General features: G+C 39.4%; 1 protein-coding gene across 1 annotated transcript in view; it reads right to left on the reverse strand.

Moving 5' to 3' along the window:
• Positions 1–21,656, reverse strand: part of LOC146756728 (receptor-type tyrosine-protein phosphatase T-like) — a 164,237-nt gene that overhangs the window by 22,731 nt on the left and 119,850 nt on the right. Inside the window, exons 4-6 of the mRNA XM_085524153.1 lie at positions 18,909–18,990; positions 15,876–15,991; positions 13,549–13,723 (exon numbers count right to left, since the gene is read on the reverse strand). Coding sequence (XP_085380279.1) covers positions 13,549–13,723; positions 15,876–15,991; positions 18,909–18,990 — 373 coding nt within the window. The remainder of the gene's footprint in view (positions 1–13,548; positions 13,724–15,875; positions 15,992–18,908; positions 18,991–21,656) is intronic.

The raw sequence follows: 21,656 nt of genomic DNA on the forward strand, positions 1-21,656 counted from the left end.
GCGCTTACACATGGCCTTGGTACAGCAGAAGAGAGAGGTCAAAGGAGATTTACTAGCACGGACTCCTCAGAAGATATTTATTAATTGAGGAAGGGTTGAATCAGAAAGAGTAAATACAGGCTATTCCTTTATCGACAACAATACAATAGATGTTTCTGCTAATTGGTTTAATGGTACTTATTCAGAAATGCTTATTTAGTTATTAAAGAAACAAGAGGCACGTGAATAAGTATTGTTAGATGCCTTGAATACTGAAGAGAAGGCATTTTCTACGGCAGACGAATGAGAGAGTGAGTCAGATACTTATGTTCCCTTTCTAAAATAAAATTAGTAAGCTTTTAAAGGAACACACTGCTTCCAGATAACGGAAAAGGACGCATGATTATATCTGCAATTTACAACCAATGTAAAAGTGTTATTATTTTATTTCAGTGGGTACATGGCATTCCTTCCCATTTGTGTGGCCCACAATAGGGATCAACAAACACTTCCTTGGAGAGTGAAATAATTTCTGGAATGGGTTTCCCAGATCTTGCAAGGACATTCACAGCCCTAAAAGTTCTATCTCAAGTCCCTAAAAGTCCTATCTGAAACAAGTGGCAGCAGTATTTCCTGTAGGCTTTTTTTTCTCTCCTAAAAAGTCACAAAGAAAAAGCTGTTCTCAGTGATTTTTTTCTTTTCTACCATACAGCACCAAAATAAATCTTGTTACAACATTCCAGCTGATCTAATAAGAACTTTAACCTGCTTGAAACCAACACTCCCTAAGGCTGCATTTAAAGAACAGGAAAGACATTCTGTTGACTAATTATATTTGAAATTGTTTATTCAGTTGGAAAATAAAATACTAATTGCCTATAACTGATGTGAACAGAGATATCCCAGGCACTATGCTAATGGTCTGCTTGCCTTTCACTTGGAAAGACTTGGAAAATTCAAACCTTCCTACCCAGCAGGATTAGCCTCTTGATGGATGATACAACGACCTTGACTAACAGCAGTATTAATCTAGAAAGTATCATGTTTTGCCCTCCTGCTTCACAGAAACACGTGTGACAGAGATGATTTAAGTACGTTTCCTTCCAAGTTGTGTCTGGGAACAGGAGAAAAACTTCTTTTCCCTTGATACAGACCATAGCATGTCTATGCAAAGATCCAAACAGCATCATTGTTTTCTAAGGGCATTAGCAACAGGTTAAAGGTGTGTTTTCCTGATTAGGAGGCAAGGACAGGACTGAAGGAGTGAAATAAGAAAAATGAGGTGATGGAGGACAGATAGAGGAGGACAATAAGTAACTCAGAATGCTGTGGTCGTAGCAGACATTCAGAAGAATAAGAGAAGAAAGTATGGATTTAAGTGCATATAAAGCCCCACAGAGCTAAGGACAACCACCACAACTACAGACTGTGGGCACTGACTAGCAATGCTGCTCAAATCTGCTGAAGTATGTTCCATCTCAAAACAATTGTCAGTGCAAATGAATTGTATATAACTGAATGAAAAGTGAATTTTCTCACTCTAACAGGATACTGATCATTAATAAGAGCAGAGGAGGGGATGCAGGGGCAAGCAGGTGCCAATCAGTGTATTTAAACAAAAAACGTACACCTGCTACACTAATTCAACTTTCTGTTGTGTAGATCTGAACAAAACATCTATTATAAACTGCAGATGGATCCAAACATGCATTCCTACAAAAATCCATTTGCTTTTTCTTCTTGGATACGTATTTCATGCAATATTAACCACACCCCATCCTTCACAATTTTATTACACTAATTAAGTTGGCATTTGTTAATTTTCTTGAAAATTGAACCCAGTGGGGTTTTATTGAATACTCCCTTTTTTCCACCCCACCTCATCCCCCCCCCTCCTCCCCCCCCTAAAAAAAAGGATGGTTCCAAACAGGAATATATTAATGCATATAATGAACAGAGGGCTGCAGATCCCAGCAAGATATGTGACAACTCATTTAACATATAAATTGTTTGAGGTGCTATTTCAGCTAAGTGATCTTAATGCACTGCCACATTTTATGCCATTAGCCTCAGGGCCCCAAGCACAATCATTTAGTTAGATATCATCTTAAAGTCCCCTGGGTTCATTTTTGCATGCATGTTAACAAATATAGGCTTAGATTTGCAATATGGTAAATGCTTACTTTTGCACGTGTGACACAATGTGGAGTGAGATCTGTACTTGTGCTTGTACTCCAGTATGATGGCATCCACTGTCCTATCTACAGAGATTATTTTAAGCCTGCTGTGCCTAAAGCTACAGCCGCTTTCGAAATGATATGCACATTAACTTGTACAAGTATAGCTATCCTGAGGATGAATTCCAGTCATCTAATGAAATGGCCTTGGAGAACAAGTGCCTCAGTCTCTTACACAGTTCACCCTGAAAGGCAGATGCCTTTGAAGCCATTGAGAGAAAGATCTGCTCAAGTTCAGATAACTCAGCTTTGGCAGACTGGATGCCATCCATTGTCAGCCAACCATCACATTCCTGTTTGAAAGCTTCCTAGAATTATAAATACCACCAGATCCACTGCCTTTGAGTTTGGCGAAAGCTTGTCTCCTGTCTCCATCTATTTACAAGAGTAAATACCCAAACTGATTCACTGCTGTGTACGTAGAACACGTTTTTCCCTTCAAGCATCAAAAGGCACAGGAAATGTGGTGCACGTCTGGTGACATGAATCAATTTGGAAGCAGTATTAGTAAACAGAGCTGCCACCCAGACCAGACATATATAAAGCATCAGAAAACATAAAATTAAAAAGAACACAAAAAAACAGCAGTGTAGGTCTCCAGATATTACATCTTTTTCAAATAACCACTATGTAATATTCAAGAGAAAACAACTGAAGAGAGTCACTGGTGAATCCCAGAATTGCCCACATAGTCAAGACTTGACAGATATATATGACTAAGACATCTCTATCCTAAAAATGAACTTTTAAGATGATTAAATCATGACAGATTCTGCAACAGCAGATGGGACAATAAGAACACATGGAACAATCAATAGTTATGTTTCAAGTTAGATTCTCTCACGCTTTCTACTAATCTGTTATTTGGGTTTGTTTATTTTTTTCTACACATTTTGATGTAGAACACTATCAAATCATAGTTTGATCAGAAAAGTTGACTCATTTGTCCCCAAAGATATAAACACCTCACACATCCAACTACTAACTGAACTCTCCTCTCAATTTGTGATGTAACTGTCTGGACTCTTGGCTTGTTGGACACAAATGGCAAGAGAAAGAACGTATAGAAGACCGTAACCTTACAAATGTCACTCTGAACTCTTGGGCTTAGTGCCCAAGGAATTTCAGTTTAATGGAGGAGCCAAAATGAAAGAACATTTTGTGTACAACACTCTCACTACTTGTTTTGAAATACACTGGCTTTTCTCTTTTGCTTTTCTCACAAACATATCTAAAGCAAGGGGAATCAATAGTGCAGTCCCACGCAAGGAACTGAACTGTTGTAATTATACATAAACCTCTCCTATTCTGGAGTAACCCTAGCAACTCAAGTGTCTTACTTGTCAATTATCAGTAATTTGCTCTATTCCGTTCCACCAGAATTACCTACTGCTCCTTTCTTTGTTCAGACTGGAAACAGGATAAATATACCTTGCAGCAACCAGAGGGACATTTGTCTGATCTTACTGACAGAAGTTTGACTGATGTAAGGGAAATTATCACCTTGTCTGCAGCAAAACATTTTGATGTGGACAGACAAGTCAATGAGTGGATAACATTATGGCCTGTCATTTGAGTTGCTCCTCTTGAGAGCAGCTAACAGGAAAGAGAAGCAGCAGGTGCATATAAAAGCATAAGAACTGATACAGAGATGTGCAGTGGATTCACTAAGGATAGACACCTTACTTTTTTACTTATAAACAGATTGTACAGCATACAGCCGTAAATGCAGTAAATACGGAAGGCTGCTGATTTAGTGTACACAAACCACTTGAAATAATTGTCTCCCAGAACACATCACCAACTGTACAGTTTTAAACTTCAGAATTACTTTTTCATGCTCTTATGCTGTTCTCAGCTGATGCTTTTTGTGTCTTCCTGTAGTTCTTGGGAGCATCACTGTGGAAGCCCTTACCCAGGGGTAAGCAGTAATTCCATTGCCCAAGTGCTTGCCTCTACCAATGCTTAAGGTTCCTTGCTGAGACTTGAGAGAAGTTCATCCATAGCACACACAAGGAAGCAGAAGTAAGCGATTTGGCAAGGCTCAACAAGTAGACAAAGGTATGTGGAAGACTAAGTAGTAGAGTGATGGCAAAAGAAAATGCAAGAGGAAACACAAAAGTGCTTATATTGAGAATTCCAGCCTCAAAACCATGGAAAATACTGAGAAATACTGAGTTTGGAACAAAGGACTGAATAATACCATAATGCCAAGTAAGAGGGAATAAGATCTTCTCAGCACTGCTCACAGGGGCCAGTCAGAAACTTAGAAACAGCAGAAACAAAAGAGAGAATTAAAGAAATAAGCAATTCAACCCTTTTCCATTTTAATTTGTGTCTGTATCCTGCTGAGGGAACAAGCAGTTTGTAAGTTGTAGTCTGCCATGTGATTCAGTATTAGCTGCAGGCTCATAAATAGGACAGTAAAGCACACGCAAAGACTGATTTATAGGATCCAAAGAGAGAGAGCCTAAGTCGTGCAGCTATTTGCATCCTCCTCACATACAAACGTGCACTGATAGAAAGTTTCCTGCCGAGAAAGAGAAGTGAGAGATGCTCGGGAGGGAAATCTCACCTGTAGAGAGATAGGTCTAGTCTGTACAGAGCCAAGAAACTTCATATTATGTTGATGTTTGGTTTTTTTTTCTGCCCTCAAATCCATAGGCTAAGGATTACAATAGAGGCAGGGCTTGCTGCAATCACACTACTTAACTGCTGCTCAGCAGGTTTCTGCCCCTACATCTGAAGGCATCTCTCAAAGTCACAGCAGGGCAGAAGTAACAGGAAGGATGTGAAGTGAGCAAAGCATCCCAGCACCAGTAAAGGAGGGCAACAAGTGGTGATATTTATCATGGCAGAAGATTAACACATCAGATCAAAGCTGAAAAGCATCACAACAGGTTTTGGGGTTTGTTGGTGATCATCTGGGATCTGCATTTCCTCACCTGACAGCTACCATGGATGCTGGGAAATCATTGGCTCAGATAAATTCCTCAGTGGAGCAGGGGGGAAGAAGTGGGACTGCAAAATCTAAATGCAAAACTGCAACTTCGGATATTTTCCTACCTCCAATAATCTCGAAGCTGAGTGGGAGCTGACTGCAGAGTGAGCATTCCTTCCCTAACGCTGAAAAATGCTCTTCAATCTTTTCATTTGGATAGGGCGAATGTTAACGTAACCAACACCCAGCTTCTCCCTGGAGTTCAGTTCTGCCGGCTTTGAATGCAAAGCAGTTCAGCTCCATCATTCAGAGGCAAATACTGTGTGAACTTTAAAAGCCCTGTTTCCCTCAATATCTAACAGAAGCTTGCTGAAGGGCCTCCATTCAGCACACCTGACTTCATTCAGTTGTCCAGTAGCAAATGTAATACTTTTGCAGCAAGCCTATTAGCTGCAGTAACTACTGCATTCCTGAAAGAGCTCAGTAACTATGCTTCCTTACACTCTGTGTGTCTAGCACCACAAACTTCCTACAATCTCCAGTCATCATGATCTGAGGCACCTGCATCCCAATAGAATGAGTTTACTCCCTTCATTTGAAATTCAACCATTTCTCACATATAAATGGAATCCGTGCTGTTTTGCCAGTTTACTCTGACAGGTTCTATTATTAATAATGACCATTGCACACTGAGAAATCTAATGAATCTTTGCCCACATTTCATATTAAGTATAGCACTACAATTTTGGGCTTTTTTTCCCCCCTCCTGCAACAGAAAAGATATTTTGATGTAGAAAGGATATCCTTCCTGCGGAGATAACAGCTCATATCCACCAATTATATCTAACAAGTGTCAAAGGTCTCCTAATCATACCAGACTCCTCACCAATATCCAGTACAATGACAGATGGTACTTCAAGTGCCTTCTCTTGAATTAAAAGCACTTAACAGGATTGTAACCACAGCATGGGCAAATTAAGAATAGTTCTAGGTTCCATTTGCCAAGAGGTTTGAAAGTTCATTAATAACTTCCCTACAATTAAAGAGGCAGAAGAAAGATGAGTGGAAGAGAGACAGTTAACGACGCATGTGACTCAAACCTTCTGCTAAATTTCATAGTTGAGTCATAAGGTGGGTGGGGGGGCGTCATTTTGAATTGTAATATCATATGAGCATCACAAGCAATCAGCTGTTAGAAAACACCGTACCTTGGAAAGAAACAAAGAACAATGGAAAGTTCCAGATACATTTTGCATGGTGTACATCTGATCGTCTGAGTTGCCAAGCTATCCTAACTGCAAGAACGTTTCCAGCTAGCAAAGGCTTTTAAGATATCTCCTTAGCATTTGATGCTTTTTTTCCTTCCGATAGCAGCACTCCTGAATTAATTTCTTTGCAGCTGCCTTCAACTTTTCTGATAATTTTAAATGGGCACGGAGAGGGCTGTGTGTTCTGACTGCCAAATATCAACTACAGGCATAACCCAGCAGGATCAAACCCTACTAGAAACAGCAGCATAGATTGCAGAACAATTAACAAAGGGACAATTTTGTATTTTGACTATATTTTAGCCACCAAGCAAGAAAGCTAATGGGGACAATAAACAACACTGGCCAAGTAACTGCTACCCCTCCTATCCCTTTAAAAATAAACAAATGAGAATTGGTATTAGCAAGACTACAGACTGTCATATGAATACTACAGAACAACAGAAGCCTCCAGCAGTGAAAGTCCCTCAACATAAGTTAATACGCTGTACGCCCCAGCAGCAATAGATACTTGAAAACTGCATTACTGCTATCTTCCTCCACGATGTAAGGCAGCATGAAATATACGAAATTACCTTGTCTGTACTTTTCAAGCATGAGTGTAATCCTAGGCAGACTGAAACACATTCATTTGTTCTTGCAAGCTTCCTCCTTCCACCAGCTGAACTGTTTGTTGGGAGCTTTCTCTACAATAGGAAGCTAATAGGTAGATGTTTACTGGAACACTAACCAAAAAACAACATATTATTTCCACCAACTTTTGGACCACATCTTTTATCTGAAGACCAAAACCTTATGTAAATTGTTTTGGCAATTTTAACATACTAAGATTGAAATTGTTATGATTAAACAGCTCATTTATTTACTTCGATTCCCACTTTATCCTTTGTATTTGTCTGATGTGGGGAGACACTTCTCAGAACAGCAGGTAGAAGAATAAGGTTATATAGAAATATGCAGGTCTACATGAATAGCTGATGGAAAAGTCAAGGAATGCCAGGGCAGTCTAGTGAGATGACAAAGTCTATCACACAGCAATGCTTTTCCTTTCATTACTTTTGCTCTTTGGAGATTTCCTCTCCTCTGTTTGGTAGAGGCAGGTAAGAGGGTATAGGACAGGGCACAATTATTTCATACATTCAATACATTCATAACATTATCTTACTTAAAAGCAGCAAGAAGGCTTCTTCCCACAACAAATCTTGCAGTTACTCAGGTCAAGTTGAGAGGAAAGATTTAAAGAAACAAAACTAAAAACAAACAAGCCTTTTACTAAGTTAATCATTCCTAGCTATTTCTAGAGTCCTCTTCTAGAGAGAGAGAAGATGATAACCCTGGGAGAAGCCTCCTTGCTCCTACAAAGCTGTAACAGCTCTCTCTGCCTAAGACTGGTGAGGACTGCTTGCCCCATGGCTTTCAGCCAGCAGAACCACAGCTCACATGAGCCGTCTGCTCCCTGCACCATCACAACCGGTTCCTGAGATACATCAGGGAGGCTGCAGGTAACCACACTCAGAAAGCACAAGGATTTACTCAAGCTCCTTCACTTCAAAAAGATTGTTTTGTATTCTTTTTTTTTTCTACTTGTTATTGCATTTTTATCTTGTATTCAGTTAAGAACTTTATACATCATGAGCATCACGCTTAGAAACATGCATATTAAGAACAATCCTAAGGAACTCAATCCCATGCCTACTTGTCTACCATGCTCAGTCAGGATTAAAACATAACTCCTTAATGCATCTCTAGGAGGAAAACAAACAAATCAAACACCACCAACCTCCACCCCCCCCCTCCAACGCCCAGCCTTCCCCCCATCCCAATCTCCAATTTCTTTCCTATATGCACAACACTGATAGTTCCTGAAACTCAAGACAGTGCTGTGACAGGAAAGTTGTATTCATTTCCCAAGTGCCTACAATGAAGATAAAGTTCATACAGCAATCTCTGCTTGCTTAGCTTAGAAATTGAAGAGCTATGGCAGAAAGAAAAGAAATTGGAGACCTGAACTGTCAACAATTAGCTTAGGAAATGTCCTTGTATCACAGCTGTAGCTTTGTATTCTTCCCGGAAACACCCATTCTAATTCACACATCCTTGGCTAACGTAAACACTGAAAACAAGGAATACAAACATGGCAACACGACTGCAAGTCCACATTGCACAGTGCAGCTCTGAAAAATGGATCCAGTCTATAATATCATGTATGTCTATCAATCAGCTCCCAAGAAAGGCTTCATTTCCAGTTCTATTTTGGAGGTTAAACAGAAGGAGAAGGAAATATTTTCTTTTGAAATAACACGTATCATTCTTTCTAACTGCCTATTTCTATGAAACAACGGCTTTGTCCTCAGCGCTCTCCCCTCCTCCAAAAGCTATTAAGGCAGAGTGAAAGGAGAGGAAGCAAAGCTCTCAGTGAGAGGGAATGAGTGTTCAAAATCTCATCTCCCCTTTTCTCAGCACACAGACATCCAATGATTAGATCTGAGTTAAAGCAATAGCTATTGGACAACACCAAACTAGATGATTAAAACAGAGTGAAGAGTTCGAGTAATTATTAGCCAGATTTGAACACCAGGGTTTGGAGCATTGCATTCCCTACATCACTGTGACTACAGAGGAATAAAGGAATGGCAGCAGCTTCTTCAGGCACCCCGCAACCACAAAGTCAGTTTCTCATGTTCACTAATTTCATAACCTTCACAAATGGTTCACATCCACACATACACTCTGTGGTAATCCAAAAGAGCAACATTAACACACACCCGATCAAATCTACACTTAACTTCTCCTGGTGCTGCACACATTAACTCTGCAGACAATCCAGTTGTGTAAAAAGGCAAAGAGAGAACATGAGAGTGTGAGAGCATGAAGCCTGAGGAAAGCCCTCCCCATCACAGCTTTCCTGATACCGCTGACAGTGCCAACTGTTCATAAAGTGATAACGTGCAGGACCTTGATTAATGCATATTACTCAGGCAGATGAATTCAAATCTACTCAGCAACTTTCACAACCTGGATGAGCCCGATTAATAGCCGTGAGGCACGAAAATTCCTATCTGAATTTCTGCACACTATAAAAAAATATTTTAACAGTGAAATCTAAAAAGCATTTATTTCCGACCATAGATGAGTTTCTCACCTAAATGGCTCCAAGTGAGGGGCCAGGTTAGGATCTTCCAGCTACTCTCAGGCAAAAGAAGATGACTGCAACATTGCTACTATTTTTATCAGTACCCCCAGCCCAGGGATCTGAGTACTGTTATGGCAATAGTTGCTATATTATCTTGTGATGGCAAGGGTATTATGATACATTTAATGAGTACTTTTCATACCAGTATCCTAAGGTACAAAATTATACATGTACTGTGGATGAATATGAAGTGAAAGACTATGGAGTTTATGGTCACAGAATCAAAGAATGGGTTGGAAGGGACCTTTAAGATCACCTCCTTCCAACCCCCTGCTGTAGGCAGGGACACCTCCCTCTAAGCCCAGGTTGCTCAGCCCCATCCAGCCTGGCCCTGAATGACGGCAGGGAAGGGGCATCCACAGCCTCAATGGGCAACCTGTGCCAGTGTCTCACCAGCCTCGCAGTAAGGAATTTCTCCCTGATATCACATCTAAATCAGCTTTAAACTGGAGGAGGGCAATTTCTGCTCATCCTGTCACTACAGGCCCCCATAACAATGTCATCCTAAGGAAGTACATTGAAGTCAATTGTATTTTCAGTCCAGATGCAAGCTCTAATCTGCAGTACATGCATAATGCCATATAATATACTTTCATATCTACACTCCCACTTGTTTCACCCAAGCAGACCTATGGAGGGCCTGATGCAACATCTCTATGGCCAGATCCAGCCTGGATCAGATGTGCGAGACATATCTTTATTTCTTATTTTTTTTAGGCTTTGGAAAGTTCTTTTTCCTAATAGTTCTTCCTGAAGCTTAATAATTAATTGAAACTACTCTGGATACAACTCCAATGGTACATACTGAGACTGGTCAAAATGCAGGTAGAGGTTGTCTACTTCATAATTTTTAATAGTGAATTTGCAAGGTATATCTCTATATATTTAATACTGAAGCAACTTAACCACATACATAGGTATTTTGTCTTAATGCATAATTATTTATTGTTATTTGTTGTCTTGACAGGCATTAGACCAGAAAAGAATTAGAGAAAAAACAGTAAGCAACACTGGGGAAAAAAACAACAACCCACCTCTCCCTCTGGCATCATTGCAAGTATCAGCTTCATGTCTGAAAACCTCAAGAAAAAAGTGACTGATAAACAGATGAGCTGTCCCAAACATCACATGGATGACAGAAAGCCACTCAGCTAAGGAACAGACTGTCTTACATCTGTGTTGAGTAATCAAACACTATAAAAATCAACAAAGGCAAAACTGAAGGGAAAAAGAACATATCCTGAGAGGTCTGTAAAGGGGTTTTGTCGCATACTGCAACTCCTGTTGTGGCAGCATAGAACAGATCTCATAAAAATCATCAGGTAGCAATAAAATGATCTCAAAAGACCTGCTGGTGAGCCAAGACTGCAAAAACAAACAGGTTCAAGAAAAAAGAAGTTACAAATTTCTACCACTCATTAATTTGGGCACTCAAACTACCTGAAATGGATCAGAAAAATAAATCGCAAACAACTTGCCAATACAAACACACGCACAGTTTAAAATGTTATTCACACTCCCACATGAAGTAAGAGGCTTTCTGGAAGGACACTCGAATTGTATCATTAATACAGATCTCACGTGTTCAGATCCTGGACAGTTTTGTAGTATTTTAAACAATCTTTACACAAGCAAAATATGCATTTATTTCAGAATATGGATAACTGCCATGCAGCTTTTACTTAAAAGAAAATTACGGACTAGAAGCATTCCATCTGCATGCGATCAGTACAGCAAGATGTAGAAGCTCTAGGATACTCGAAGCCTGCCCTACACAAAATTACTGTATGAGAGACTGTGAAAGTTAAGAAATAGAGGAGAGCTATTTTCCAGAGGAGCACCAAAGGATGGTAAGGTGTGCAGATGGAAATGATGGGTTTTGCAGGCTTTGTGATTACGATTCTGAAGTGCAAAGAGAAGAATAGATTTACTGCCACTTACAGAAGGTATTTGCACAGACAGTGAACAGCTCTGCAGTGGCAGTTCTCTAGCATTCTCAGTATTGGAAATATAATGTCCACATAGTCACGTATGACAACCGAAGGGGCTGGTTTGTGTTTAATATCACTGGTTTATTTGCTGAAAGAAGTATCTACGGTTCCAATTTCAAGTGTTGAGGTAGTAAATGTATTTCAAATAAAGATTCCTCAATCTGTGTCTACTAAATTATGCAGCATCAAGAACTGTAAATCACTTTCTCATTGCTGTAATAAAATATCTTACGGCTAAGGGAAGCAAACAGATCTTCACATGAGAAAGATATATAGATAGTTTTTTCAACCTTGACCTTTGTTGAAAAAATCCTACATGATTTTATGTTCAGCTAACTGGGAAAAAGCATGTGAGGCAAAGAATTAGCTTGGATTTAGTAGGTTTAGGGACAGGACTATCAATTGAGCAGAACTTCAATTACAGACTAATTTAATGTATACCCAAGTACATTACTGCAATTCAATAAACATCTCTTCAGAATTAAACAATTCCAATTTGCTTTCATTTCAGTCTGTATATATGTGTTGCGAATTTGCTATTACCCACGCTAAAATTAGCCAGACTAGAAGTACTCATCCATGCAATCCCAGTGTTTCACAGTGCTGCATCAAGCTAACCTCAAATGAACCACTTAACTTTGCCTGCTTACTAATACAGCAGCACAGAGCAGAGGAGTGTGCCTTCCCATAACAATATTCCTCTCCTCAAGTTTCTCTGCCTAGGTGTCTGCCTGGGTAATTCAGCAGTGAGTCTACCAATGTCCATCATGTTGGATGTCCAGCCATTCACATTTACAACTCACTCTTCTATTTTTCTCCTCCTCATACTGTTAAACATGAAAGTGTCAGGCACATGCCCAACTCTGCATACTCTAATATTGGTTGCTCTGGAAGACTGCCTTCCCTCTACTTAACAATTTTACAGTACCAATATGCTGCTTTTGGCAACTCGATTTCATTTTAATCATAAGTTAACTCCTCTAACAAGTGAGATAGTAGATAATTTGGTGGGAATTAAAAGCATTTCGCACCTAATCTGAACATTCTCTTCATGATCAGTGTAGCCTGAATATCTACAACATTGGATATTTAAAACATTGTGAAGGTGCTAGTGCTAAGTGACAGAAAAAGTTGCTAAAAAAGTACTACAGTAGAACAAAGTGATCTCATGTCTCCAACAGTCCTCTATCTCCATAACGTACAAAAGTTTTGATCAATAAAACTATATTCTCTGAGAAGATTCCTTCCACCCACATCAGTATTGCCTTCAATAGACACTAAAGCAGTCTAAGGGGAGACTGTCACCTTCTGGTTTGTTCTCCTAAGACACAGTGAGCATCCTTGTGGTGCAGCTTGGGTAACATTAATAAAGCAGCGCAGTAAATAGCATTTCATTCCGTGCATCATGGATGTTCTTAAGCAAATACCACCTTGCACGTGTCAGGCACAGCATCACCTCCTGAATCACAGTTAATAAGAGAGCTGAAACCTCCAGCTTCCATTAAGAGCTACTGATATCTGTACTGTGTGCTTCAGGACATCAACAGAATCATTCCAGATCACCTGCACCCAACAGTCTTGAACAGACTCTTCTGACATGCAACACTACCATAGGATTATTTGTGTCTGATGAAATGTAAAGCAAGCCAGATGAAGCTGACTGACAGATAAACTATTCTGCTGACTGCATTAAAATTATCCACAGCTACCATACATTACTTCAAGAGCTCATGAAGAAGGCTGTATTCAGATAAAGCTTTGATTCAAATACTTGTTTTAAGAAAATGATTGAAATTCATGTCACTTTTACCCATTTTTCCTACTTGAATCTAATAGGATTGAAAGAAAGAAAGGCCCAATAGGACGTCAAATTTTACACACAGTTGACACAGGAGGAAACGCTCAACTAACACCAAGTTGCTGTATTAATACAACTTACCTTTCACTATTAGTTCTGCATAATTTGAAACTCCAGATCCTCCATCTGAGCGAATGACACACCGGTATTTGCTGATGCTGCGCTGCGAAGTGTCAGCAACGCTGACGGTAGCAGAGAAACGCCTGTGGTTGACGACTCGAGTAACCATTAATGCTGTGTCCCTCCCATTCCACTGCTGTGGAGACAGATGAAAACAACTCACATCACAAAGGCACACAAATTATTCACTCTTGGTTACTCTTAAAACTGCTCAGACCTTCACTAGGTTAGATTTTGTACGAGTACAATTCATTCAGGAAAAGACAGCTGGTAACGTCCCTGAAAAATTTACAGGCTTTCTGGGTTTTATGAAGTAGTGGGCTTAAATGTTCTTATATATTTAAGTTTTTTGTATCTACTTAAATTCTGACATATTTTTGTGCGTTTGATGTGTTATGTATACTGAAAAGCCTGGAGAGTGACAGCTAAGACTATTTGTACTGGGTATATCCAGAAGCTTATCCAGGACATGAAAATACTACAAATGAATGCATTTTGTACTCCTGTGAAAATACTATAAGTGAACAGATTTTATAAACCTGTCATTTTCAGGCATAAAACTTTGTTTCCAGAACAATTTAAATACATTGCTTGGATGAACAGCAATGTTTATATGTCCAGCAATCCTCAATAAATCTTTCTCCACCAATGCCATGCAGCATTTTCCCAACTGGAAAAGTGACAGATGATGAATTAACTGGAAATCAGCATAAACACCTGAACTTGCTCAGTTGGTCTATTTTATTAGAAACCTCAATGGAAAACACAGAGTCATTGTGCCAGTTTCCAGTAATCAATTTTGGGAAGTATTTCCAAGGCTGTTTTCATTAAATCCTCCAGTTTAAAAGAATGGAAACCAGGATCCCCCTACCAATGATGATTTCCTCCCAAATCCCTTCTTCTCTTTGGAAAAAAGGTTCACAGTGCTTCAGATCAGAAGTTTTTTCACACACATATAATCTTTCCGTGGAAAGATTTCACAGAAATAATTCAAAAAAAGATATAGAATAAGCCAAAATATGTTTCTGTTAATGCTAAAAGTACAACATAGGCCAATAATTTTCAGGCTAAAAGGTATATTTTAAGATAACAGCTTTAATAATGTACAGTTAGAATGACTGTTATTTTTACAGAACGCCAACCACATTTCTCACCAACACAATCTTTTTCCCGGTATTAATTTTTGTTTACACCATTAGTAAACTGATTCTTGCCTGAGTATTTAGACTAGTGCAAGGTGGAATGATACAAAGATGGTAACAGATATTCAGAAGGTTATTTATGAGGAAAAACTCACTAATATGGATGCCTTCGCTGGGAAATGCTGAAGCAACCTCCACCAGGGAGCAATCTCCAAGAGATACTGCCTCAGTGGTGGTCAGCCCTTAAATGAGGTCTAGAGGAGGTGGAGTCAAGCTCCACCCCTTCTGGGACCACAGCTAAATTAGTCTCACCTGTGCTCCCACAGCTGACCTAACATTTGCCTCAGCTGATTAATCAGAGGTTCAGGCTGTGATTACCAATTTCAAACAATTTTCAACTCAACTATCTTCAAAGTCTCCAGAAGAACTCTAGTATAGAATATGGCAATGCTGGAACTCCACAGAGCCAAGTACTCCAAAGGGCACAAGTAATAACTTTGTCCTTCACTGGCAAACAGCACTCCACCCTTCCAGTTTGCTAAAAGCTCCATTTCTAACTCCAGAACTGAAAATCACTTAAGTTTGTCACTACGTGAATAGCACAACACAGTTTTTGAAGTCCAACCAGTAGAATGAAAATAGACACAAAGAGAAGGAACTCTTTGGTCATTTAGTGAGCAACCAGAGGAACATTCTGCTATCAATATAGAGCCAATGCAGAGCAAAAGCCAACGGAAACTGGGAGGAAGAAACAAAATGAGTACAAACTGGCTTTGTCCTTTTATAACATACCTTAAGGAATGTTTTCATCTCAACATACTTCCCTCAGCCTTTGTCAACAATATTTTTGGAGGGCAAAAGGAAAGAAGACCAAAAATTAAGCAGAAGGGAGGGATTATTGCACCTGTTCTGCCTTTTCTTTTTTATGAAGGAGTGCTTACAGGTCTGAAGATGTATGTTTAGAACTAACATTTTGCTGGCCACTTTTTCCATCTTCTGAAGCACAGTTCTGCATTTTATCATCTTGAATTCTGATCTGGAAACAACTCAAGGCAGTTCTCAAAGGATTTTGATGATAAACATTTGCCCCACCACCCTGCTGTCCTCTGTCTATTTATTTTACTTGAAAAAATTGCATCACTTTACCTGAAGCCAGAGTTTGTCATGCTGGGACCACTTCCCCCCGGCAATGCACTGGAATGTCGCATTCTGTCCCACATTAACCTCCACATTCTGAAGCCGTAAGAAATGAGGTGCTTTTCCTAACAAGAAATGCAAAGAATAGGAAGGGTAGAGCAAGGCAGCGATTGTGTTACACCAACACAGATATCAGAACAAAGCAAGTCATCCTACTCCTGACAAAGAGATTTAGCAAAATAAAGCTGTCCCTCAGTACTGAGCTACTTGGTGCAGAGCAAGGGGATCTTACAGATCTTTCATGGTCACCAAAGCAATTTGTTACTCCCTTCTATTAAGAGTAACTGAGAACATTTTTTCTCTTTAGGAAACTGTGGCTCTACCAAGGGCAAAATGAAATGAAATTGAGGTTGTCAAGTTTGGCTGGCCAAAACAAATTTGTATAAAGAATTTTCTCCTTTCAATTGTATTGACTATCAAATACATCCTGTAACTGTGGAGTAACAATGCCGCTGATATAAAATCACTGATATTAAATGAAACATTGATATTACTGATAAGTGTTGGATTGCTGCACTGGTTAATAACGCCAATATCTGCTTTTTGATGACAATAAATTCAGTACTCGTTCAACACTAAACCACCAACATCCAAATGCTGATATCACCAACATATTTTGTGACAGCAGAAAAAGATCATCTGATTAGCTTTGTGCTTGCTGGGCTTCAGAAGGAAGTTTGTGCACCAACCAAATACTCTCAGAGTAGGACACACAACAGCCTTCTAATACAGTAAGGGTCAGCATTTTTCAACTTCATCTTTACCTTTTGGATATAAGTAGCCAAGGAATTACATATTTTCAGAGCACAAACTAACCTACATTTTTCTATTGGAATTAAATAGGTTCAGAAGATGTAGGCATGTGTGTGCAGGAAGCCTGGCAAATAGATGGTTGTCTACTACAGGCACATGAACAGAAAACCCTTGCCCGCATGCTACGTCAGAGGTTTTTATCTAATTCCTGTGCCACATTCTCCATATGCCCAGTTTGCTGACAACTCAAGCAAAGTGCAGGGATTCTGTACTATCGTGCTTTCTAGGGGTCAGAGCAGCGTGTCAAAGCCAACTGGTAAACCACCTCTGGGTGACAGGCAGCAAAGCAAGTACTATGTGCTGCTTGCAGGCTATTTAGGAGTGACTTCTGCCTATGTTCAGGTATGAGTGAGCTCCAAATCAGGCACATATAGCCACACCAGCCTCAAAACTAAAACATAACACCAATAATTTCAAGTGCCATTCAGGCTCAATCAGAAGCTTCCTCATTCCTGTGCTTTGAGTTTTAACAATTGTAAAATGAACCCGAGGGGCAAAGTAAGTCTGTACAGTGTCACTACTGAACAGCAAAGACAACACTGGGAATCAGACAGAAGTATTTGCAAAGACTGCAGAGAACTCATAGCTTGTAGGGACCTGCACACACTGCAGGTTGCCAACTGATTTCAAATGCACTGGATATAGTCTGAGTAATTCCAGCTTTGGGTCACCAAGATTGCATTTAATTTTCCAGAGGAACCTGCATGTACTTGGAGATGGAGTTTTAAACATCAGTTTTAATAATTCACCAAGCAGGATTTGGGGTTGCTATATATTTTTTAATCCCATAACCTTCTTGTCTTTGCCTCACAGTTGGTTCTGTGGCCTCTTTCCCAGTAAAGGGATCAGTCACCACCAAACATGCTTTGGAATGCATACACATCATTTGGGGGATTTGTTTGGAGGCTGCCAGTTATCAGCAACATCTGGTCAACACAGATTGTAAGTATTTCTTAATGAAGTAAATACACCCAAAGGCCCGAGGAACAAGCACATGGTAAATACAAATATAATTCAGTTAAACTGCAATTAACCATACTGCAGTTATCAGAAATGTCCTGTTAAACTTGAGCAGAGCCATGTACCTCACATTGCGAATGGTTGCTATTCTTTGAAATAAAATGGGTGAACCTCACCCACAGAATTTTGTTTGGAAGAGCTGCTGCTCATTTACTGAAACTAAGAACCAGTGAAAGGGGCTGTTAAAGCTCCAACCTGATGGGGGTGGTGGGCTACCTTCCCAAAGGACATCAGGCCACCTGGAAATACTACAGCATCAAAGTTATAAACAAACCTAAATATAATAAGCCAAAGTATCACCCATAAATTCAATTTAATCTGCTACATAACAATTAATAATTCAAGCACTAAAAGACATTAATTTATTATGGATTACTTTTTAAAAATACTATATTTTAAAGAGATATGTCTAAACTCATCAATGAACATGAAAGCTGTTAAAAATCTGTATGCTCCATACACAGTGTAGGGATACAAAAGTCCTTGAGCCTCTCGGTAGATGCACAGAGAAACCAAAGAAGTGCGCACACAAATGTAGAGGCTTAATGTCTCTCTATGCTGGAAAAATGTAAGCTGGGCATAGTACAGCTAAGGTAGGAGAAACAGAACAAATATTTCTGAACAGTGTAATGAACCTGCATTAGTTTTCGTTGCTGTGTAAGTCTAAATGAGATTTATTTATTAAATAACTCATGCAGAATCAAAAACCTTTCTTTTGAGAGATACCTTTAGGATATGTCTTTTCTTATTTTACTACTTTATATATCGAACCAATTTGTCTTATTTCCTTAAGTTAACCACGCAGGACATTATCAGAAACATTTAGATCTTTTCCTACAGCAGAACAATTCCGAAACAACAAAACAGAGTTTTATGTTCTTGTGACTCTTCTACAATGAGAAACTTCCACAAACATCCTGGCACAAGTGACCGAATCAGAGCACCTTTGCCTTTTGCACAAATTGTCAAGTTATTTAATTGCACAAGGCTGGCTGTCTTTAGTTGTTTTGGGGGATACCAAAACAGAAGAGATTTTACAGTTGGCACTATTGGATAAGTCACAACTTAAGACTGCCAAGCCCAGTATTATAGACTGCAAAGCCTGGTATTTAACGCATTGAGACGGTTAGAAGAACAAAGAATACTCACTGCATGGATGGGCAAGAACTCTGACTTCATCCACAGCTATGTACCCTGGATGTCCTTTCAAAGAGACAGATTCAAATATCACCTGAAATACAAAGAAAAGGTTTTCTTAGAAAGAACTGCACTAGTCATTTGGCCAGTCACCACATTCCACTCCTATTCCAATGTCTGATACATTCAAAGCATTTTATCATTAATAACAAAGGGGTACCTATGCAATACAGCATGAAGACACATGTCAAAGACAGAAAATCAATTTGACACAGATAACAAAAAGAGCAATATTAATTAGGATTAGTGAGAACTATGTACTGCTTCCATTTGGAAGAGCAAAGAAACCAATTACACACGTGTGCAATTACATCTGATTTGAAGTGTTCTATAAGTACAATACAAATACTGTGTGCAAAGAGTTTGGGGCAGGGCAAGGGGACTCTGGGAGACTGGTAAAATTCAAACTAATTAACTATTGCCAAATAAGCAAAATAAAATTCAGGAAAAAAACAGTATTAAATGCTGTAAAGTTTACAAGGACAAAGCTAATTAATGTGTTCAGCTGGCACAGTTACTACTACTGCAGCAGCCACTGTTTTTGTAGGATAATTCGTGACTATCAAAATCATTACCGGAACACCATTAAGTTTGTTAACTACTAAAAGCCAGTCTTCAACACTGCTATTCCCACTTTAAATAAAATTTGGCATTCCTAGCCTGTCACTATTGAGCCTTTTCTTCATCTCCTCCATTGGAAGATGTAACTCAACAAAAGATTCAGCTTTTTGAATGCCGACCACCACAGCTCAAGCTACAAAAGTGGAGCAGCATGTACTTCATAATCAGGTTGCCATTAATCATTTTGCTTTGCATTTGGGCTTCCATAATTTAGTTTCTACTTATATTCCCATGATATCTTAAGATCTACTCCCTCAGTTCAAAGCATTCCAAGTGGGAGCACTCCTGAAATAAGCCCTTTAGAAAAATGCCATGATAAAAACAGGTAGAATAAAGAAATAAAGGGGAAAAAACAAAGTAAGAAAAGCTCAGGTGCTAGCAATATAAACAGAGTTCTGCAGCAGATGAAGGTGGGCAAAAAATAGGTTGTCCGAAGGATAAGAGGAGGTAGCAAATATCTGGAAGATGATCAAACCATCAATAAATGTTTCCTGTGTTCAAGAATACTTTCTAAGGACTGTATAAACAAGGAATAGAATGCATGTCCTCAGTATGGAAATGACAATTTATTTGATAAATGAAAATTCATTCATGATAAACACGGCACTTACTGCTAAGGTCACACAGCAATTACTGTGACTCCCTTCAGACTAGGATTAAACTGCGCCTTCATAGCCACCAAACTTTACTTTGCTTATCTTATAGCTGAGAAGTTACAAGCTTTGCTGAATTACTACCTCAATTTCCTGAAAGCCAAGAACTTGGAAAGAATAATTCCCCGCTTCTTTGAGGTAAAAACAAACACATAGCGGACTGACCTCTGTTAATTAGTGACACAGTTCAGTGTCTTTAATAGAGCACAAAATAACCTAAACCTTGAGTCGGTAGCAGCTGTGTCAGCTTCTAAAAAGACCATGGATTTAATCTTCACATTGCTGCCAAAATCACTGACAAGAGCAGAGGGTCTCAATTCACACTGCTTTGTTTGGACAGCTATTTTATTACCTTTTTAACTCTACTCTCAGATCTCTTTATTTCTCAGTTCAGATTTCCACACTGTTCTCACCCTTTTATACAGTTTTGCACCACTTCAGCCCTGTCAGAGTGGGCAGAGCAGAAGCACCTGGGCTGAAGAACAAGTGTTTAATACTTAACATTTTTGGAAGTTCTCAGAAATTAATATAATTCGCAAATGCAAAGTTTGGCTCTTCAACATTCTTAAATGCTCCTGAGAACTGCAAATACCAAGATTCATTTCATGTTTCCTTACCCATAAACAAACCCACATTTCACTGCTGCTATCTACCAGCAATGTCTGTGTTAGTGATGTAGCGTGGCTCATCTGTCGTGGTACGACAGACTTCTTCAGGCATGGATCAATACAGTACACAGGATCAGTACATCAAAACACCCCTTCCTGGCAGACTGTAGTGCTGTGCTCAGTGCATTCTGGGACTAAGTTAATCCTCGTGGCATGCAGTAATTCAAGAGCACACGTCTTACCTTTCTTCTAGAGCTATTATAGATTTTTCTCACTACACTACAAACGCTCGCAGACTGGGAATCCAGGCACAACTAACTCATGGGCAGAGCTGATAAACCTCTACCACCATCACATTAATACCTCAGCAGAGTGCTTCTGGATGTAGGTGACTCATACAACCCTTGTGCAGAATTGCCAGACCCAAACCACGACCCTCTGGCAATAGGCCTAGCACTGGTTTGCTGCTACTCACACCTCCAAAGCTCTGGGCACTTGTCAATACCTTGCATCCTGGGCAGTTGGCTTCAGATTTCTCAATGCACACAGCAATTACTGATGGTGTAATTGTTGGGTATTAAGAAAATAAACATTTTTCTTGACGTAGATTTCATTATTTAGGAGAAATACTTTTTTCCCCCCTGTGTTACCTTGTACTTTTGAAATACAGAATATCCATTCAGGCCTCTTCTGCACAAACTGTTCTCCGGGCGTGCAGTTTTGATTTAAAGTTGACAAACAACACTCTCACAGCATAATCTGGATTGTGAGTGTCAATGAGACGTTCCCCAGGCATCGGTACACAGAAGCTTTTATCA

This window comes from Coturnix japonica, chromosome 26, assembly GCF_054131305.1.
Source record: "Coturnix japonica strain WE chromosome 26, WE-NBRP24, whole genome shotgun sequence".
Classification (NCBI taxonomy): Eukaryota; Metazoa; Chordata; class Aves; order Galliformes; family Phasianidae; genus Coturnix; species Coturnix japonica.